The 23,673-nt window shown below is 31.5% G+C and overlaps 2 protein-coding genes and 1 long non-coding RNA gene across 3 annotated transcripts; all 3 read left to right on the top strand.

Moving 5' to 3' along the window:
- Positions 1-1,639: 1,639 nt before the first annotated feature.
- LOC143055063 (uncharacterized) lies at positions 1,640-9,947 on the top strand. Its single transcript, XR_012971931.1, has 3 exons — positions 1,640-1,837; positions 2,983-3,325; positions 9,833-9,947. It is a non-coding gene; the product is annotated as an uncharacterized LOC143055063 (long non-coding RNA).
- A 373-nt stretch (positions 9,948-10,320) lies between these two features.
- LOC143055393 (uncharacterized) lies at positions 10,321-12,027 on the top strand. Its single transcript, XM_076228523.1, has one exon. It carries the CDS (start codon positions 10,393-10,395, stop codon positions 11,788-11,790), a length of 1,398 nt encoding a protein of 465 aa, XP_076084638.1. The 5' UTR covers positions 10,321-10,392; the 3' UTR covers positions 11,791-12,027.
- Positions 12,028-12,538: 511 nt separating this feature from the next.
- Positions 12,539-23,425, top strand: LOC143055291 (uncharacterized). Its single transcript, XM_076228426.1, has 5 exons — positions 12,539-12,912; positions 14,537-14,767; positions 17,652-17,793; positions 22,392-22,976; positions 23,363-23,425. The coding sequence occupies exons 1-5, from the start codon at positions 12,623-12,625 to the stop codon at positions 23,423-23,425; spliced, it is 1,311 nt and encodes a 436-aa protein (XP_076084541.1). The 5' UTR covers positions 12,539-12,622.
- Positions 23,426-23,673: the final 248 nt, after the last annotated feature.

Raw genomic sequence — 23,673 nt, 5'->3', positions numbered from 1 at the left:
GAACTGTAGATTTTGGTATTTATCGAAATTATGGTTTGTTTAATCTTAGTTCTTCATTGTCAAATTTCGATTATGACGTCAAACTTTCTTGCTTTCTTTTGTATTTCCTACTGTGACGGCATACAACAGGCCGACCATGTCTAATGACGTCAAATAGAAAGAACAAATCTTTTTGCAGATCACATCAAATGAAGGAATACGTTAACCCGCATATTGTTTCAAAATCTGTAGAGAAACCCTATCGAATCTCGTGTAATACGATAGCTATCCATTCTCGACAGTTACATTTTAATTATTTAAAAATATAACTATCTCGGGTGGATAAATATCGTATCAAACTCTATCCAGTGTGAATTCTTTATTAATCAATACAAGTTAAATATTTCAAGCATCTGTTCGTAAAGGTTCATCGATGTAAATGATGGAAATATGTATTGGTTAATCACCTTAAAAGATTATGCACGCAGATGATTTGGAATCCAATAGATCTAATTAGATACATTGAAATTACATTTTCTACATGATAGTAAAATGCATGTACCAAGCCAGGAATGTGACAATTGTTGTCCATTCGTTTGCTATTATTGTAAAATTGTATTGCACGGATGTCAATATTTTCGTATATCATAGCTTTGTATTATCGAAGGAGGTTTATCAACATAAAGATTGAGTTTCGGGTATTTTTTTTTTTATCTTGATAGAGTTGTTACACACCCTATATATAAACTAATGCCTATAACTAGCGAATACAGAACATTTTAAGTACATTCCCTCCAATACTAAAATAGCAGAATATTAATTATTTTAAATATTCAATTAAGAAAGTTATACGGAATTAAAAAAAAATCAATGCGTCACCATAACGACTAGGATGAATACAAACAATTTATAAAGGACTCTTACTACTTCAAAACTCCTGCAGTATGACAGACTGTATTGTTCTGATAACAGGCTATTTAGAAAAAAAGTAGATAAAGAAACGTGAATATGAGTACTATATTTGAACACTATACATAAAAAACCGTATACAGAATGAAATAACAAGATGTGTTGTCACAGCAGTATTCTCAAATCTTAAAGGTTCCAATGTTATTATATTGAAATGGACTGTTATTGGTCTTTCCGTTATTTTACCCTTTGCATGTCCATTGTCCGTTGTTTTGATGTGTTTGAAATCAACTACTGCATATATTTAACTAGTATTTAGATATCAGTCAGCATTATGATGAAAGAGTACACTGAGATATTTTTCGAGCATGATCTATTTTTGATAATTTACATTCTTCATTCACATTTTTTTCTAAATGATTTTATTTGAAGATATATGTTAACATTCTCCATTTAAAAGCCTAGAGTAATATGTTTATAAACGTTTGTGTCAAGTCTCTAATATTAGTTAAGTATGTCGATGTTATGATAACATATCTAAATATAGACGTTTGCCTAACGAATAGATTTAAACCTTTTAAATTACATCGAAGTTATAAATAAATTATATCGTGACTTAGTTTATTGTGATATCGAAAGTGGAAATTCCTGTTGAATTGTTTATTAGCGTCCATTTTATATAGTATATATTTGTTGCTAGGGCTAACTTTTATTCATAAAATATTCATGCAGGAATGTAGATAATTTATATCGTAACACATCTTTAAAAACAATCAATACATATAACGGATTAACAAAATGTTGAGTTTTGTAATCGGTTAACAACACAGAGAAAACAGTATTTATTCATGTGCATATAGGAACTGGTTGATTGTGATATTAAAAGTGGAAAATCCTGTTGAATTGGATGCAATCGTCCCTTTTATAAAAAATACCATTTGTATCAACGGTAAATTTTTATTCATATAAGATTTATAATATTGCTGGTATGTTAATAATATATAGAAACATAAAACATATAAAAGATATATAAAAAACATAATAAATACATATATATTATATATTACGGATTACAAATGTGTCGAGTAAGGTGAATGGATAACAAATAGAGATTACACTGTTTATTCAGGAATCGGACTGGAAATACACAACGTTTTCATCCACAATAGGAAATCACAAAAATGTCACCACAACACCTGTTACGATGTGATGTAGTCATACCTAAACAGGGCACTAAGGAATTTCAGAGGCTTACATTGGGGGAATTAAAGACGACAATAATACCTCGTTAATACAAAATCACACAATTAACGCTTGAAATACTAAAATGTAATATTTAGTTGTTTTCAAAATGGTATTACAAATTATAAAATACTCAATAAAATTATTTTCAAAACAAATAATAACTCAAATGCTGAACATATCAGGTTGGGTTTTTGTATATTAGTGTTGTTAAAAACAAAGCCATGATCACACATACAAAGACAAAACATGAACTCTAAAACCTGTATTGAAAAAATGTTCTTAATTGGAAAAAATTGTCAAGACGAAAAGCTGTATTGAAATGGATTTTCTCAAAATATTTAGAAATAATCAACATGTAATGAATACACATGATGCACTGTCAATGTTTAACAAATACCGATAACGTCAGAGTTAATCCATGATTTACGAGTAATGCAGGTCTCAGACAGGGTATATTCTGTGACATTCCAGGGTTACGGCTCAAATCCTATTCACCTTCAGCTCACATAATATAAACGCTAAGCTGGGATTGTCACAATATATACCCTGTATGAGACCTGATTACCATAATATATAGCATGAGTTTGAATACAGGCAAGGAAAGAATCAAATTTTGCTTACGCAAAAATGCAGTTTTATCATCGTTGTGCTGATATTTAGAATAATTATAAATATAATATGTTTGTTCAGCAGTGTATCGCCTTCATTGGTGATCCAATAACTGGATCTGTCGTAGATATGTTACTTGTTTAGATGTTTTTAAATATATTATATATATACGTTGTTTGTATTTCATTATTCAAGTAGTATTAAACTTTAGCAATATTGCACAATATATTCAATTTATAGTTAACAGCTAACATGAATCGGAACTCAAGATATGATGAGAAGGATGACGAGCAAAATGTACGCGGATTGAGGAAAATAACTTACTGGGAAAAATACGGCGTCAAACGTTTTCCTTATCCAGGAAGGCGCAGATACACACCATCACTTTACCAGTCTGAAGACGTAGGAATCGCAGTTTCAAATGACGTTTTCGGGCTAACAATCAGTCAGTTCGAACGAATGTATAGAGCTTGTTTAGACAGACGAAAATCACGAGAACAATATATACTGAATCTTAGATATCCGGACAAAACTTCGGATGAATATATGGAATACTTACAGGATAGTACAGATTACAATAAAGGTAATTACATATTCATATTGTAAACATAAGTCAAAACCAAGTGGAAAACTTAATTAATTCATATATGTGTTGATCCTGTGAAAAAGGTGTACCTAAATGTAGGTTGCTAAATCTTGTGTTTGTCTGTAAACACGCAGTGTTGTGTTAAATGTAATGTCAATATCAGGTAGGATTTCTGTGTCTTATTCTCTGTATTTTATAAAAGAAAGTATTTGTTTGACAGCCATCCAATACACGATACGAACATTCAAAGACCATTTAGTGTAATGTGATATATTCGATTGAACTATTTTGACTATTAGTTGTTTGAACAACTCGAATGCTGTAGCCATTTTGTTTTTACCTTTGTTTTTATCTCAGCATGCAAATTTTAAATTAAACGTAAGATGTTTTTCACTAGATGAACACAAAATCAAAAGTTAGATTCCGAGATTCAATAAAAAATGACATTTTCAACAGAATAACATTTAACCTATAGAAAAACTCGTTGCAGGCCACACTACGTTATGATTTATCATTTGAATCAAAACCTTAATGTTATTTTGATTGATGGAGAAACGTATCATGAATACTATAACTTTAAGGCTAATTCAAAAAAAAAGGGGGGGGGGGTTCCATAAAAAACTGACAAAAAAATCAAACGCTAACAATCAATGGGATAAGTGAAAAACAACTTCAGTATACCTGACTTCCCGACAAAAATGGCGTGTTAAACCTGGTTTTAATAGCCAAAGAAACATCCCACTGATATGGCAGTTGTTCATTGTTCTTTTATATTGACAAAAGTGGTTAATCAACATTAATAGACATAATATGAGCTTCGTTGAATAAAATTAGACCTTATTCAAATAAATATTAATACACCTATTAATGTATTTTGAGTTTAAACAGATCTGTTTGACAATAAAGTTGAGATAAAACGTTGAAAGTAGACCCAAATACACATCTACTATCTTTTATTTCGTATTTGAAGGTTCCAAAATCAATCAAAGTGTTATAGTAAGGTTTCCATTGTCCAGAAAGTCGTCAACTTAACGAGTTTCAGTCAACGGATAACACACGATATGTTTTGCAAATTATAGGAAAATCATTATATTTCAAAATTATAATGATTGTCGTCGTAATTTGGCCAAGATTTTCTAAATTTCCTATTTTATAGAGTACTCCCAGATCCCGTATTGTACAGTATATCTTTAACATAAAAAGATTAAACATTATTACGCTCTTTTTTCGTGGTTAAAATAGTACTTAGTTAATAGTTTATCAATTGAATAGATGATTTAAAAAAGCGGAAAGTATTTAAATTATGTTGCTATAATTATTTCAGCATTGAATTAAGACTAAAATGTTTACTTTAAATTAACCACATTTTCTGCGAAAGTACTTATATGTGTGTGCCAACTTTCAAGTGTTAATGAAAAGTAGTTTGAAAAGTTTGAAGAAATAAGCTATCAGAAACACAAATTATGTCAACATTTTGGCATAGATAAAACACGGATTATCTCGTGAAATAATCATTATGTTGCTTACACTAGTAGGTCACTAACAAGGACAGTGAACACTCATTGCATATCTCATTTTTGCTTAGTGTGTGGTTGATTTATTTGTTTTCAATAGTTAGCTTGCTTTGTATATTATTATTATCTGTTCGTCGAAGCTTTTTATAGAATATATATTATGTTATATAATGGTAGTTTAATAAACAAATCGGACAGTTTCGTGTCACACCCAGAATTAAGTCTATGTTAAAGTTTTGCATGAAAGACAACACAAATGTAGCATCGATCTTTCTATAAATTTTAGAACAGCAGAAATAATTGCAATTATTCAAAAGCTATTTATTTGTTTGAGAAAATTTCTAAAGCAAATAACAATATGTGTCAAGATAAAAGCAGGACAATTTTTCCGTTTGTTGTTACAAATTCTATTCCTATTCCACGGCTTTCCTGAGCAAACATTTATTTTCACTTTTGTACACATCTATATTATTAAATATCATTCACTGTCAGTGATTTTCAGTTCCTACCAGGTCAAGTTAATTACTTTCAGAATCATCCTCTCCTCCCTCCTCGCGAAATCAAATGGTCGTTCCCTTACTGTAAGCTTGCTGAAGGGAGTTACAATTAAAATCTATCTTAGACATTTACGATTATAACTATTATTATCTTAAGTACAACTCTTTGTAAGAACCAGGTAGGGTGCCATATACATGTGATTTGTGAGGGTTTCAGATTTTATCTATAAATGGTCTAGAAGAAGCAGTAACTGAATACTGCTAAAAAATAAATATCAGTGGAAAAGTACGAGTGGTTGCCATGGTTACGGACACTCTAGTTTTTGGTTGAGAAGCATAGTAAAATCTTTCTAAAATCAGCTAAATCACTACAATTCAGAGCCTGATTAGGAATAGAATCAAGCTTTTTCATTAGTTTTCATATGTAACATTGATACAACTTGGTTTTAGCATCAATTTAGTTAAGATTGCATGTAAACCAAATTTGTAAATTTTTTGAAAAATTTTGCCAAAAAATGCATATTTTCAACTTTTCTGAATTTTGGATTTTTGCGAAATTATCAAATGTTCTGTGGTGTTTTTCAGAAAAGAGCAACTGTGTATAGCATAGTAAGCACTTTAGTTATGACGTTTGGATACTACTTTACCAAATTAAATAGAAAAAAGCTTGGGACTTTCTTTAGTTTTATCACCATAGCAACCGATTTTTTCCTTGGAAACAGAGTTATTATTTACAGAATATTGCAGTTTTAGAGTATTAATGTACTGAATTGTTTCATAACTGATCAAAACATTACATTAAAGCATAAGATTACTCTAAATTACCATCGTTAATAGTTGCTGACTTCAATAGTTACCATGGAAATACATATTACCCATAGCAACATCTATTTTAAAATGTATCAATAGAAATTTATGTAAAAAAATACATATATTATATATAGACGGTGTTTATATTTAAATTGGAATATGACTGCATGCTTTGCTTCACTCACAGTCTTGTCTGTTCTTTTTAGAAGGTTCAACAAATTTAATATATAATGAAACATTGGGGTTAGAACCGATGGTTAGGAAAAAAAAGGAGGGGGGGTAGGTTTATTTAAAAAAAATCATACATGTAGATTCTTGAAAAGATAACGTTTGGTCAGAGAGCATGATTATGAATAGAATAATGATTATGAATAGAATCAATTTTATTTTCAGAAATTTTATATGTATACATGTATAACATCGATATAACTTGGTTTTAGCTTCAGAGCTTAGTTAGTATTGCAGTTCAACCCCGACTTTTAGAGTTTTTGTTAAAAAATACTAAAAAACATTCATTTTTTTCGGAATCATGAAGTATTATGTAATTATGAAATTTTCTCGTGTGTTTCCGAAAATTGAAAATATGTAAATCATATCTAGCATTGTACTAACAAAGTTTGAAAACTACCTGACCAAAATAAATAAAACATTGCGTGGGGCTCTCTTGATTTGTATCACCATGTTAACGTATTTTCCCCTTGGAAACAGAATCATTACTTGATGAATTCGGCAGTATAGGGAATTCAATGTTCTCAATTGTTTCCAAACCTTTATGAAAATATATGCATTGAGGCATATATAAGCTCTTAACTGCAATCGATAAGTATTATAACAACAGTTGCCATGGTAACAAATATCACCCATAACAGTCAATCAAATGATATATAATATAGTTTATGTAAATAATTACATATAATTATGTAATTAATAATGTTCATTTTTCTAATGGGAATATATCTTCATGCTTTGCTTTGTTACACTATTTTGGGGGAGGAGTGGAGGTTGAGTAGTTTTTGTTTGAATCTTTCATAGATCAAGATCATGCACAGCTAAGGTACATTAACTACCTCAGATATACTGCAAAAGTCAAATGTACTCTAAACTGAACCTAGACTTTGAAGTAGTGTAATTCCATAAAATAAAAATAAACAGCTGCGCCATGAGCGCATGTTACGCCCGTCGCTTTTTCAAAGAATAATAAAAGTTTAATAACTTCTCAATGCCATATCACAAATTCATGCAAAAGTAAAGGGAGGTTATGTTAATGGATATAAACCCGTCACCAAAGTTTCATAATTGCTCAAAGCATTGTCTGAAAACTAGATTATTCCCCCTTTTTTATGAATAAAATCACATTTATCCGTGACCTTAAACGTATACAAATTGAAAGTGGACTCCCGTCAATAAATATAAACAATTTATTGAACGAAAAATGGGAAAAAATGGGCAAAGTTTAAGATTGGACAGTGAAACTTTTTTTTCTGTTTATTTACTTTCTAAATTGAGGTACATTTCTCATTGGTTCATCTTTCTCTAAGCATATTACCTAGGGGAAGAAAAACAATACATCTATATTTAGTTATGATTTTTCATACACCTTTTTGAAAGTACACCAAAATGAAACTAAAACTGTAGGAGATGTAGGTTATACGTCAATAACACAGCAATTAAACGAACAAACAACTAATGACATTTAGCAGGCAACATAAAGATTTCAACAATACTAGTAGTTATAGGTGTCTACACAATATGTCAAGTTCTTAATCATTACTAATTTATCTATATAAAGATTTTTTTGAGGATTAATTTATATATTGTTGGGATCCTACTTACATATTTAACCCCACCACATTCTCTATGTATGTGCCTGTCCCAAGTCAGGAGCCTGTAATTCAGTGTTTGTCGCCTGTTTATGTGTTACATATTTGTTTTTCTTTCACTTTTTGTAAAAAAATAGGGTTTCTTGTTTGAAATGATTTACATTGTCATTGCAGGACCTTTCATAGCTGACTATGCGGCATGGGCTTTGCCTAATGTTGAAGGCCGTATGATAACCTATAATTGTCCATTTTTGTGTCATTTTGGTCTCTTGTGAAGTACAATAACTAAGATAAGACTGGTACAGCAAGTTTTACTAACCGAATTATGTCGAAATTCTTAGGTGAAAGGATCACATGAACTTAATGTCTCTCCGCGATGTAGCCTTTGTTTGATGATGTGGCGTAAAGCTATCAACGATCAATCAATGATCAATCAATGAATAAATTATGTATATGCCAGTTCCAAATCAGACTCGAACCGGTATATAAGTGATTATGGTTGTTTCAAGTCGGTCAATGTGTTTGAGCATAGTATTGTGTTATACATCAAACCGACATTTTTCTCAAATTTAATGAACTGTTTCAATGTTTGTATATACATAACCGTTCATAGCCGACAATACGATATGAATTGTTTCATTGTTGAAGACCGAACACTTGCCAAAACTGCTTACTTCCGCATCTGCTGATATTAATTTACAGGTATTACCTGAAATTAACAGTATCAATGTTCCATGAAAATAAAGTAAGGTCAGATGAACTCGGCCACAAAGACATGCACACTTTGATTCCATCCCACAGACAAAATATAATTGACCCACTACTTAGAGTAAATAAGATAAGGACTTGATTACTAAGACGTAACCTTGGTCACCGATCAATAAAATGAGGTTGACAACAAGTGAACCACGTATGGCCGACATGTTGATATTGCACGGCTACTATATACTACTACCAAAATATATCTATACTACATTACGATAAAAGAAATGCAAATGATATCAAAAGGGCATTCAAACTCAAAGGTGAGACATTCACATCAAGAAAAAAACGTAAACAGTATTTAAGCAGTCATTAAACAATGAGCATGAAATCAAGGAAAATATTTTGACAGACGGGAACTTCTATCGCAATGAATATATATAACCAAAAATTTATTATACGATTCCTCTATCCTCGGATATATAAAGATATACAAATAGTTAACGGTGTTGCCGGCTCCAATATCAGAATGTACAAAAATGTATGCAGTATGCCTCGCATCTGAGACTTGCTTCGAATGTTATTTAAAACAGAAAAAAAATAAAATTAGCTTTTGAACAAAATTCCGGTCGGTTACCTTTTAACTTAACAGAAGACAATGCAACTTATAGGTACTGCAAGTTTATGAAATTCTTTCATGTTATTTCAATCTGATAAAACTCTGATATATGTTAACTCGCGTATTCATAAGCTCAGATGCGGATAACGTAATGCCAGATCTATATTTTAAATTAATGTAGTAACAACCCTCTTTTTTGTGGATATTTTTAAGGTCATTTGTAGACCAATGTATGCTAAAAGGCATATCATTTTGTAGGATTAGATGATTAACTTGTTTCTTATTGTCTTTTTGTTTTCATATCTTTGATGGACTCCCCCTTTTCACCGTGTTCAGTATTATTTATTTACACAGAGTAAAAATATACTTATACGTGCTGTTTAATCCATAAATTATTTACAGAAGTAACATGTTCTGTGGTCTTATATCTTAAATCACTGTTAATGGATAATAAGATCGTTTGCAATAATCAAAAGTGAACAAAAATGTATGTTTGCTAATACAATTTTAGATAAATAATTGAATACGAATGTGTTTTATAGATGACGTGTTCTGGACGAGAAAAGAAGTATCCTTATACGAACACTTAGTAAAAACAGCTGGTACTGAAGTGGACATACGTAAAAGGCAACAATTATTTATCACACAAGAAATGATCAAATCAAGTTCAATGCTAACATCAATATGGAGTGGAAGTTTAGCAGAAGGTATAGATTTACCAGGTAGTGATGTAGATATAATGTACGTCATCGAAGATGTAGACGTGATACGGGATGTAAGGAATATCAAACACTCAGTGCAACGGACAACATTGGTTATGGAGAATGATAATGATCATCCTGGATTTACTAAACTCCGATTAATAGCAGGAGGGGATGGGGAATCTTTCTTTATACAACCCAAATGCATTGAAAGTACAAGACAAGGTTTATATTTGTCAGTAAACTCATTTATTAATAATATAAATAAAGAAGTCCCAAATTTGAAGTACTCTTCCAACGGCCCCTGTTTATCAGATAACAATCACAGCGTGGACTTTGCAATTTGTCTACGAAGCAAATATCTACCTTACAATGCAATTCCCTGGGCATCGCGTTACCGAATGCAATGGCCGCCGAATTCCGTAATTGACAAGATTAAAAAAGGCGGATGTTTGTTAGTACCTATAGGACCAAGGAATATGTCAGATTGTGATATATTATGGAGATTATCTTTCTCTGTGGCAGAAAAACAACTTGTACATTCGTTTAACTTCACTCAACTGTTATGTTACTGTCTCCTTAAACTTACGTTAAAGCATATCATTAACACTAACAAACATACCGAAGGTTTGTTGTGTTCTTACTTTCTGAAGACAGCTTTATTCTGGGTCTCAGAAGAAGTTGATATTGACACATTTCAATTATCTCAATTATATTCTTGTTTTTGTCGCTGTCTAAATAAAATAATAGTTTGGGTAAATAACTGTTATTGTCCGAACTATTTTATACCTGAGCATAATATGTTCCTAGGAAAGATCAATATAGAAAACAGTAAAATGCTAATAAATGTATTGTATAAAATAAAGTGCGACGGAATTCATGGATTGATACATAGTGTATTTCTATACGAAAATGGACATCATCGTGTATTAAGTACACAGCTTGAAACTTCATTTATTATGTTAGACTTACTATTTTACAGGATATCTCATGTAGATTTGTATTATAAGAATGACATATCGGTCTGTTTGAAATTACTTGTATTTATTGAGGATTTACTTAAGTCGAAAACGTGTACATTTATTGTTGATGTATGCAAACATCATCATGCCCAAAAGAGTCAATATACAGCACAACTACTACCAGCACCAACAGTAACGACTGAAAGGTACAAAACACACAAACGTTATCATAGATATTTACAGAACGGTATTAAGACAGATGCTGCATCGGGATGGGTGTTATACGCGTCGTTTTATTATGTAACAGGACAGTTCAATGTTACACTGGGACTAACGGATTATATTCTTTCAAAATGTTCAACTGATATGGTACCAATGTTATGTCAAAATTATCAAGACAGACATATCAAGTGTTACATTAATCGTGTACATTCCACAATGACACTTAATGACAAGATGAAAATGGCAGTTGTTGACGATGTTCGCTACAAACAGCAGTCCTCGCTAATTCCAAACGAACTACAGCTGGAGGTAAATAACCACCACATAGATATACCCCCTACTGTTATGTCTCACTGTCTTAGGTTTCTCTGCTATAATCATGTAGGTGATACCAATAAAAGACAACAGTCTTTAAGTGATTTAGAATCAACAGTAAATAGGAGGAGTTTCATATCTAACATTACCTTATCTAATTCAATAACAATACTTGGAATATGCTTTGAATTATCCGGTGATAAAAACACAGCCTATCAGTGTTATGAGGAAGCTTTAAAATGTGATGATCATATATGTCATTCAGCAAAGGCAAGGAAATTACAGCTTTTAACAGATTAAGTATAAGCATTGAGCATAAACCTTACTTAAAGAATGTAAACAATTATCAGTCAATTAAGATACAGACTATCTGTGTATTCATTGGATGCATCAAGTATGAATATAAATTACAAAACAAAATTACCGAAGACCTAGATAACTACTTACATCACTTATCATTAATACAAACATGATTACAGCTTTACGTAGATTTAACTACTAGTATAGCTACATGTATCCTTTGGAAACACTTGTGTACAGTGCCTTGAAAAAAGGTTTGATAAATTTGTATATATTATAAAAATACTATATTATGTACAAATGATGCACTGTTAAAAAAACCTGATTATTTTTATGTGAATGGGTATTGTGTAGCTGTTAACAGAACAAATCCATGGGGAGTTCCTGAATGATTCATATCTTTAGGTTGTACGACCATGTTATAAATAATATGTACATGATGTAAATAGATATATACAAATTAAATTAGGATCTTATTGAATTATGACATACAACAATTGGCAGATCGGACATATTTTGACTTTATTACAGACTACTTTCGTTTGGGTTTAATTGTAATTGCAATATTGAAATTATAATGATTTTTTTTTTTGTCAACATAAACAATCATTTTACCTGGCGAAGCCGTGCGTAAAATGAATTTCGGCGTTTCTCTTAAAAAAATTACTTGTTTAGTGGAACAAAACGTTCTATTAGTTAACTTCTAGTATTTTCTCAAGAACAGGTTATCCGTGAGTAATGTAATTCACCTATCGCCCATATAGGGTTATGCTCCGCCCATTTATGCTAATTAGCTATTGCCACGGAGACTCAGACAAACAAAGCGAAAAAGATGGCGACCGCCAAGCCTTATCGTGCGGCAAGTTTGTCTGATCTGCCAAACAATTTCCAGTTGGGGTATCTTAATTGTGAAATTTCTTTGAAATGCAAGCAGACTGGTTTCAAATATTTCAGCGAGGGATATATTCATAATGTGAAAATGTTGAAACAAGTCGTTGAGCAGACAGTAAACATCTCCGCAAAATGTCATAGAAGTCAACGAAAGAACGAGATCCCACACAGTGTTGAGATCGATGTTAATGGAGGACAGATAGAACTTTCCAACTGTTCATGCACTGCAGGGTACGTTTATTTTTCAATCATTAATTTTATCTGCATGTCGATTCAGCTGTAATCATAATCCATGTTATCCTCTCAACCATAAAACGTAACGCCCCCCCCCCCCCTTTTTTTACTACATGGCTATGGCCACATCTTCTGTCTGTGACTATGTACTTTGAGATTTTGCCAATATAGACGCACCCCTTGATTGACAGCAAGGGTACAGCGTTTCCGTTGTTAGTTGTATATCTGACATTACAAAAATATTCTGTCAAGTCTCTTTTTTCCACAAAAGAAGTATGTTCCTTTAGGATAAGGGGAACTGTCCCACTTCTTTGTGATTTTTATACAGTGCCATACAAAAACATTGCATATGTATGCATGGCAATGGTTTTGTCTATTGTAAGGGATATACCATTTATTTTTTAGGGGAAGTGTTGGGTGTGTGGCTATATATATATCCTTTCAATTATTTTAAAGCTCCCCTTTTCTGTATTAATTTATCATGAGAGGCCAAAACCAAGTTACATGTGTATAAGCATGTTTCCTGTTACTTTTTTGGAAAATATAGGGCAGGGAAGGATTAACACCCCCCCCCCCATCTTTTTTGGTTTAACATTGAGTCCATCGTGTTTATTGGAGAGACATTTTGACTTTAACAGTGTGAAATGCCTCTTGAAAAATAAAAAATTAACTTTAGGGTAGGTACATGTACAATGTAGGCTATTTTTGAGCTTACAAACTAGGGAGGGTAATAGGAAATACACAGACGAGAATATGCACTAAGAAATATAATATGTATATATTTTGTTCAAGATCTTCACATGTACATGTATACCATATATTATAATGATGTAGGCTCAATATACATGTACATGATATACTTCCTGTAACAGTTATATACATGTATCTTTTGATCCCCTTTGGAAAGGTTCGAACAGATTTATAAAAATTTATTAGAATAATTATGTTTTGGTGCCCAGATTTCAAATTTTGGAACCTTTATTTTTTGTTTGGGGGTGGGGACTGTTGAGGGTACATGCATGTGGACCCTTATACCTTTGTAAAGGTAAACAATCAAATTGCATGCTTAACCAAGATCATCCACTAAATTATGTTATATGTATACATGTATATATCCCCTTAAATATACATAATATATTGGTATACAAATATTTGAATCAGAAAAAAAGAGAATATAATAAGAAAAAAAGAATAAAAGTGAAAAAAAATAAAGGAAAAGAAAACTGTAGTGGTAGCCTTTAAAAAGCCACCTGATGAGTACCCGACGAAACAGTTACTATCTTTTACTTTAGTATTATGTACTAATGTATCAATTTAAATCAATGTTTATAATTATGAATTTAAAATAAATGCATTAAATGACTTGAACACTTTCATTATTTTATTACTGACAGTGACAATTATTGACCAGGTAGAGAGTGGTGTTTATAGAATCGACCACAAAAAATTAAATCTGCAACCAGTACTCACCAATATTTCCTGGTATTTACCACTGGCATGGTAAATACTAGTATTGACCTATTTTTTGTCAACCTTGCCCCTTGTACATGTTATACTTGTACATGTATTTATATATTTGGCATGAAAATAACACATTTCATGTTTCTGTATTTTATTACAGTCTGAGTGGATGCTGTTCCCATATTGTGGGCTTAATACAAGGATTAGTTCAATGGCAAATGATGGGTCTTACAGAGCCACCTGCAGAATTATTCTGCACTAGTTTACCACAGCAATGGGGAAAGCCACGTGGGAAAGAGATTAAAGCTGTTCCTGCTCCAAGCATGATTATTGTCAAACCAAAGATGGACAGAAAAAGAAAGCCATTGAAAAATTCATTGATTGACAATAGGTAAGAGCAAAGTAATAAGAATTCTAATGCAATTATTTTGTAACTATTGTTCTGATTGGATGACAGCAAGCGTAAAATTCTCTATCTCCTTGTCTGTAACTAAGGAAGCCTACATTTTGAATTTCGGAATGTACTGACATGTTATTTCTACAATAATAAACAATAAACTCACTTATTGCGTCTAAAAATCTTCTTTTTATCAAATGTTATTACATTCTGAAGCGGCACAGAAGCCAGAAAACGCCCGTTGTTTATGTTTGACGCCGGAAGCATACCTATGACGTCACGTAGTGTAGGGACCAAAGAAGATAACATTTTTTCGCGGATTTTTTTTAAATGAAGATTTTACACTGAAATTATGATTGAAATTTAATTATGAACTTGTTTTGCATTAGAATAGAGATAACTGTATTGTATTTGAAGCTTTGCCGACGTCCATCGGTAGTTTTACTTTTGCAAATACCCGTTTACCTGTCTCCGCTCTGCGTCGCCAGGTAAACTAAATTTGCGACAGTAAAACTACCGATGGACGTCCTTAAAGCTTCAAATACAATACAGTTATCTCTTAAATGTACATGTAGTGTGAAGTGTACATATTGTTTTAATGACTACCCACTATGCAAAGGGGGAATCAAGTGTACCTTTGTCCACGCTCTTTTATCGTTTCCATTCTCTTACTTAAGTTAGCATCAACCAAATATTATGCACAACTTATACACAATGCTCATTATCACAAAAGGGGCATCAGTGGCTGAGTTGTTGAAATAGTAACTCCTGTAATCACTAGCCAGTCAACACTGAGGTTGTGAGTTTGAAACCCGCTCATACCGGTGCACATGACTCAAATCAAATTGACTATGATTGTCAGTATTCCTATTGAAGGTTTGTGGTTTTCTCTGGTCACTCCGGCTTCCTCCACCAATAAAATTTGCCGCCATGAAATAGCCTAAATGTGGTGCTTAAAAGTGGTGTGAAAACACCAAAAATCAAATCATTATTAGAAAACTCAGATCAAGTTTGAAACTAGGTGGTGTCACCAAGTTATACCCCTTTATTAATAGAAAGATTGCAAAATCTGTTGTTTCTGTTCATGAAGTTAAGTCTCCCTCAACATTATATTTGAAACTCAAACATGATGCTTACTTAGCCTTATTTTCACAAAACACAAATGATGTTCTAGTATGGAATGTGTCACTTTTAATTTTCTTGATTTTTGGCCCTTCATTGTGTGAACACATTTATAAATCAGTCATCTTACATCAACTGATCTGGTTAATACATGTATCTGTACAGTTTATTTACCATCCATTGAAATAAAATTTTATTTTGTCTGCAAGAGAGGGAATAAGATACCAGAGGGAGAGTCAAACTCATAGTTTGAAAATAAACTGACAAGACCATAAATAAACAAAATTAAAGATATCAGACAAATAACACTAGTTAGATGTAGTTTCAATCTGTTTAATTACTATATACTGGGATTTCATTTGACAATTACAGAGTTCTCGAAAAGTGGTGGTCCTCAGGATTTTACTACCAAAATTTTGCAAAGTAATAACACAATTTTAGTATCTTTCAATAGAGTTAATAGTGAGGACCAGCACATCTTCATCAAGGACCACCAGGGGAAAAAAGATTTTGCAGCTGTGCTAAATTAATTGACATACAATGTGGAACTTCACCTTAAAATGAAGTGTGTGTTTATTGTCCAATCAAATTCAAACAAACGAAGCTAGCCAGTTAGTCAAATTCTTTATTTACTTTGAGCCTTACAGCTCATCAGTATAATCAAGTACATGTACAGCGTATACATATGGCATGTTTCAAACAATATGCATAATAAACAATAGGTGACATCAGAAGTTTCATCAATACAAAATATCTTTTATTACAATTTACTGTTTCTTAATTTAAGAGAGAAATGTATATACTTTCCCAAGTTACAAAGCTGTTTTGTGTTTTCACCTGATAATACTTCTATTAATTTAAAAGTTGATTGCCTAGACCAGGAATACTTTTCGTATATTTTTTTCGCCAGTCAGTATATCTACTACATTGAAGAATAAAATGAAATTCATTCTCTATTACTCCTAAACCACTGATTATTCCACAAATTATTCATAACAAGACTATATATCAATCTTTTTACATATGTTGCCCAATTCAAACATTTTGAACAATTTCACACAACTTTTTTTTATAACAAGACCTAAATAATATACAATTGTCACTATTCAAAATTTTGAACCAAAATTTAAGTATTCTATAGTCACGCTCATACTGCAGTGGAAATCTACCTAATTCAAAATAAACCATCACGTTTGAGGTCTTTCTTTTGACACCCAATAACATTTTGCAGAAGTCCAAATGGACCTTTTCTATCATAGGAGATTTGTGTACTCCCCATATTTCACACCCATACATTAATATGCTACTAACATAAGTATCAAAAAGACTAAGCATTGTAAATACATTCAAACATAATGATGATGCAGTTCTTCTCATACTGAACATAGCTTTTTTACCTTGTTCTGCATATTGTTTCTGTGTATTAAGAAATTTACAATTATAAGGTATTAATAAATAATCAAAGGTTTGTTTTGCAGGCATTTATAGAAAAGCTGTAATGGCACTTTACAGTATGTGATATCATTGTCTTTCAGGTCATATATATATATATGTTGCATTTTCAACAAAAAAATACAGTGTAACTTGATTACCTTCTCTTAAGTCGAATCATATTATTATTTAGTAGGTTAAATACTGCTCCTCTAAATGCCATAGATGTGCTCCTAAATGTACATGTAAGTCTAATTAACAATGTCTTTAATTATTGTTCGAAGTACAATAAGTAATATTTATAAAATAATGTCTATGATTGCAGGAAGATCCAAGTAAAAGAATCAGACATTTCATATCTGAACAGTTTAAAAGGTTATCCAATCAGCTATCTAGCACACAACACACCAGTCATGCAGGACACAAGTTATGGACCCTTTCCACTTGGAAGTGCATTAAGTACTCAAGTAAGTTAAATTCAAATTATAAACAATACTTTTCTAATAATTTGTATATAAACTTGTTTGATTTTATTAAGAATTTTATTATTTGGGTTCTTTAATATGCTGAGTCTGACTGTGTACCTAAAGGTTAAATATAAGTACCATATTGATAAAATTGAGAATGGAAATGGGGAATGTGTCAAAGAGACAACAACCCAACCAAATAAAAAAAACAACAGCAGAGGGTCACCAACAGGTCTTTAATGTAGCGAGAAATTCCCGCACCCGGAGGCGTCCTTCAGCTGGCCCCTAAACAAATATATACTAGTCCAGTGATAATGAACGCCATACTAATTTCCAAATTGTACACAAGAAACTAAAATTAAAATAATACAAGACTAACAAAGGCCAGAGGCTCCTGACTTGGGACAGGCGCAAAAATGCGGCGGGGTTAAACATGTTTGTGAGATCTCAACCCTCCCCCTATACCTCTAACCAATGTAGTAAAGTAAACGCATAACAATACGCACATTAAAATTCAGTTCAAGAGAAATCCGAGTCTGATGTCAGAAGATGTATCCAAAGAAAATAAACAAAATGACAATTATACATAAATAACAACAGACTACTAGCAGTTAACTGACATGCCAGCTCCAGACTGCAATTAAACTGACTGAAAGATTATGATTTCATCATATGAACATCAGGCATAATCCTTCCCGTTAGGGGTTTAGTATCATCCCATCATAACATATATGAGAAGAACATAACCCGTGTCATGCCAACAACTGTTTTTAAAAATAATGTGTTTAGTTCCGATGCAAAGACCTTATCAGTGACTCAATATTAACGCCAAAATATGCAATCTTTAATGACTTGACAACAGTATCGTAATTATATCCTTTCTTAATAAGTCTATTCAAAGGTTTTGTAAGTTTCTGAGGTGAATACTGACACCTTTGTGCTTTATAAAGAATATTACCATAAAAAATTGGATGTGAAATACCTGAACGTATTAGAAGTCTGCATGTTGAGCTATACTTACGAATGATGTCTTTATACCGATGATGAATTGGTCTACATAACGGCCCAAAGGGTCCAAAATTAAACTCCAGAGATTCTTTATTATGCTGAATCTAACTGTGTATCTAAAAGTTAAATTTAGGTACTGTTATCAAATTGGCCTACATTAAGGTCCAAAGGGTTTTAAATTAAACTTAGTTTGATTTCTTCAAAAATTGAATACTTGGGGTTCTTTTATATGCTAAATCTAACTGTGTATTTAGATTTCTAATTTTGGGTCCAATTTTCAAATTGGTTTACATTAAGGTCCAAAGGGTCGAAAACTAAACTTGGTTTGATTTTAACACAAATAAAATGTTTGGTAGTTATTTGAAATGCTGCATCAAAACATGTATTTAGATTTTTAATCATGAACCATTGTTATCAAGTTTTCAAGTTGGTCCAAATTAGGGTCGAAAACTAATCTTCAACAAAAATTAAGTTCTGGGGTTCTTTGATATGCTGAATCTAACTGACCCCAGAAACCCCCCTCTGGATCCGCCACTGTGACTGAGTATTAAACTGTACATGTCTTTTGTTTCAAGTTATTGGTTGAACTAGTGCATACTATACTTAAATGTTTAATGCAATATGCTAATGAGAGAGGACAGGAGGGGTCCTGATCCTGAACATGAAATCCTTATGTTCTGAATTTAAAGTAAATGAATTAGCTAAATTCTAAGATAAGGGCATACGATACAGTTACAGGGGAGGTAATAAGGTTGTTAATGTAAATTGTTATTTTTGCGACGTCAAACTATGACTTGTCTGGAAAAAAATCAGTTTTCGACTGATTTTTATCATTTAAACTGATTTATCTTAAAAACAAGTTCATGGACCCCTTTTTTTTAAAACGGCGATTTGTTCCATTTTGCAAGGAGTGTGACTCAAAATTTATAAAACTGTAAATAGTGGATTTTTTTTAATTTTGACAAACATACAGCAAAAAATGATGTTTTTTTTTCTCAATTCATTAACATTTGATAAATATGAGTTATATCTGAATAAAAATTGCATAATTTTTTAGGATACTTATGTTATAAATACAGAAATTATCGATAATTTAACAAAAAACAATTTGGGTTTATTTTATAAAACAAAAATGTTAAAGTTTTGTCTTTCTTTTGAAGAAGAAAATACGGCTAGAATTCTGAATTTTGAGCAAGTATACAATATTTCTATCTCATTTTACTCAAAAAGTACCACATGAAGGTATATTTTTTTATATAACATATTTGATTTAATCAGGTAAACAATACTCTAGATGCATATTTTCATCAACTTGTAAATATAGGACCAAAACTGTATTGCATGCCCTTCATTGAAAATATGAACAAAAAACAGACACATGTTCATTGTACTAAAATACATGTAATTATTTTCGACGAATAATTGGTTTTTGAAAAGTTGTTAAAAAACAACATACATTCCAAATCTGGTTAACACGTCCAAACAAAGATAAAGGTACTTTTTGTCCAACTATTTTAAACTTCTTCACAGAACCAATAGTACGCTCAACATGTACGCTATGTGCAGCAATCTTCTTTGTTAAAAGTGCATCTGCTTGAGTCATTTGTAATCCAGCATTAGCAAAAGGTGGGATGTTTAACTTTAGTTTGCAATCTTCAACTTCTTTATGAATATTAAAACCCTTGTCTGCCATAACACCATCACCTTCCTTGATATGACCATGCTGTACTAAGTTTTGTAACATCTTCTTTAGTCCCGATTGTTCAAATATATCTTTGTCTGATATAGCACCAGAAAATAAACATGAAGTAAATAAAAGTGACCCTCTAGGATCAACTGCTACCAAAGCTTTTAAAGTGTTTGTAGACTAGTAATTTGAATATGACTGTGACTGTGCATGCAGAGAAGAAGGCTTCTGTATTTTGATTTCTGTACCATCAATTATTGCCAAAGTATTAGGAAAATCCCTTTTATAATTTTCAGGCATATTTTTAATAATCATATCACGTGGCGGCCAAGTACATACTGCTCCAAACCTTAAGTACATGAAATTTATCCAGTCACAAAAAAGTGAACTACAGTCTTGTGTAGATATTTGAAATCTGTATCCCAAATCTGTAAAGTCCAAATTATTTTTCAATTTACATAATGTAAAAAAAACTGGTCCTTGATTTTTATCTTTATCTTCATATTCTTTGACATTTTTAAGGGATAATTTGATGAATCTGGCACTAAATACTTAAAAACTGCATTAAATTCAGTATTGTTAAAGCCACTGTAGTATCTCAACATTTTATCATCTTTAGTAAAGTTTTCGGCTGAAAAAATTGACCTTTCCCTCTGTTGAACTTGAAATATTCTCTGGGATTTCCTGGATGCATTATTCAATGTTAGCTTTTCATTATCCAAAATGTTTCTTGCAAGGTCTCTCTCCAAAATCTCCTTTTGCACTGTTAGAGACAGAATATCAATTGGGTCAGCCCCTGAAATATAAAAAATATCATTAGATTCTTGTTACTTTTAAATATATGTTTGTTAAAGACAAAAAAGTTGGAATCTGATTCTTTTTAGTTTCAAACAGATCAGAAAAAAAATTGATTTGATGACGTTGTTTTGTCTATCAGTTCATAGACAAAATTTATTGATGTGAGCCTGATGTCGTCAACTTTATTTCATGGTTTACTCCAGTATAAAATAGAATTTAGAATTAAATTATGAGAAAAAACTGATATATTTTATCTGTCAATTGGTAATAACATTAAATATTGTGGTGCAGACTTAAAAATAAAAAAAATTGTAAGGGTTCCGTGGAACCCAGTGTCTCGCCTATTTTTACTATTAATCTCAGGCTCAACAAAAATGAGGCAAAAAATCAATGAAAATATTCCTCTTGATACTATCTTTTGATTGTAAGAAGCTTCTGTCCAAGTTTGGTAAAAATCTAGGATAGTTAATGAAACTAATAAATGTTTTGAAAACTTTAACTGCAGACTGTATGTAATGTTAACTGTAAGAAAATCTAAGTCCATTTAATAGTAAAATACAGAAAAAATGGAGTTATCTTTTTACAAAATTTACTTCTGGATACTATCTTATGATCATAATTAAGCTTCTGTCCAATTTTGGTACAAACCAAGGATAGTTTATGAAAGTTATTAATTTTTTAAAAACTTTAACCAGAGTGAATGTAATGTTTCCCCGCAGAAAAACTAAGTCCATTTAAGAGTAGAATACAGAAAAAATGGATTTATTTTTTTACAAAATTTACTTCTGGATGCTATTTTATGATCATAAACAAGCTTCTGTCCAAGTTTGGTACAAATCAAGTATAGTTTAAGAATGTTATTAAAATTCTAAAAACTCTAACCACAGAGTGAATGTAATGTTTCCCTGCAGTCCATTTATAAGTAAAATACGAAAAAAAATGGAATTTATTTTTAAAAAATTTACTTCTGGATACTATCTTATGATCATAAGGCTAGACAAAAACCAGTGTGCACCATTTTTTTTATGTTATTTCTCCATAAACAGAAAAATAATTTCAGTTATTTCCTTAAATATAAAATTTTAACAGTCCCCTTTCTTTTTAGGCAGACTTTTATTCAGAGAGAGAAATAGTTCCAGTGGAAACTGTTTGTGGAGATTTAGTTTTTCCGAAAGAAAATGGTCAATCTGTTTTATCAGAAAAATACAACACTTTGATAGACACCATTTCAAATGATGAAGTAAACATTATAGAAGAACAGACCAGAGAACAAGCTCAATGTGAAAAGTGGTTCAAGGAAAGAGAAAAGAGAATAACAGCATCAAACTTTCATAGAATTGTCAAAAGAAAAGCTGCAATTAATGACACGTTCATTCTTTCCATAATGAAGCCAAAGCCTTTCACTAGTAAAGCAACATCATATGAAATAAAAGCTAGAAACTCATATGTTCAAACTTCTGGCCATCATGTTCATGATTGTGGGTTTGTAGTTAACCCGAGGTACCCTTTTATTGGTGCTACTCCAGATGCCAAAATATGTGACAATGGTGTAACTGGAATTATGGAAATTAAATGTCCATTTAGCCAAAGAGATAACCTTATCACTGACGCAATGCAGGGTGCAGACTTTTGTTTAGAGTTGTCTGAAAATGGACCGAAATTAAAAATCAGTCATGATTATTTTATTCAGGTACAAGGTCAATTACTTGTAACAGGTTCTCAGTTTTGTGATTTTGTAGTCTATACAAAGAAGGACATCCATATTGAAAGAATTTAACCAGACCAAGCTGTAATGCAAAACATTCTTAATAAGCTTGCAGACTTTTATTTTGATCATGTACATTTATAATTTTATTCAGTGTAAGAAGTTTCTTGCAGGTTAATTCATTTCATGTTTGACAAAAAAAAAATCATTTATAAGAATACTAGTTGTGTCATTGGCATTCATATCACATTCTTATTTATATATTACAATGTATTAGGTGAAATAAAAAAAAAATGTACAACTTATAAATGATAAAATGAATCAGGAAAGCATTACTTTAGGAATACATATATAATTGGAAAATTTTATAGGTTAAAGAACTCCTTATCAAGATATTTGATGTTAAGGAAATGGCAGGGAAAGGATTTCTCTGACTTTTACCTTATATATTTGGCTTTTGTATTATTTGGGTCACAAATTGTAAGAAAAGAAATCTTCAGTTTGCTTATATTTTGAAAATGATCATTTAAATATTTCTATAAAAAGAAAAGTGTGTGATGGGGCAAAATATTTAACCCTGTGTCTTAGCTAGGGGAAACACAAGAAGTTCGAAAATTTGACAAGGAAAAAAAACTGTTTGCAGGATGTTAAAAGCATAATTTTTAATTATTATATTGGAAGT

The sequence above is a fragment of the Mytilus galloprovincialis genome, chromosome 12 (assembly GCF_965363235.1).
Source record: "Mytilus galloprovincialis chromosome 12, xbMytGall1.hap1.1, whole genome shotgun sequence".
In the NCBI taxonomy this organism is placed as follows: Eukaryota; Metazoa; Mollusca; class Bivalvia; order Mytilida; family Mytilidae; genus Mytilus; species Mytilus galloprovincialis.
The sequence above is the reverse complement of the archived record's forward strand: the minus strand, read 5'-3'. Positions and strand labels throughout refer to the sequence as shown.

What these genes read in the sequence shown, in the direction of transcription:
- LOC143055291 (XM_076228426.1), top strand. Translation starts at nt 12,623, where the DNA reads ATGGCGACCGCCAAGCCTTATCGTGCGGCAAGTTTGTCTGATCTGCCA. An exon ending in AACTGTTCATGCACTGCAGG is followed by an intron (nt 12,913 to 14,536) that starts GTACGTTTATTT and finishes ATTTTATTACAG; the next exon opens with TCTGAGTGGATGCTGTTCCC. An exon ending in GTCATGATTATTTTATTCAG is followed by an intron (nt 22,977 to 23,362) that starts GTACAAGGTCAA and finishes AAAATTTTATAG; the next exon opens with GTTAAAGAACTCCTTATCAA.
- LOC143055393 (XM_076228523.1), top strand. Translation starts at nt 10,393, where the DNA reads ATGCAATGGCCGCCGAATTCCGTAATTGACAAGATTAAAAAAGGCGGA.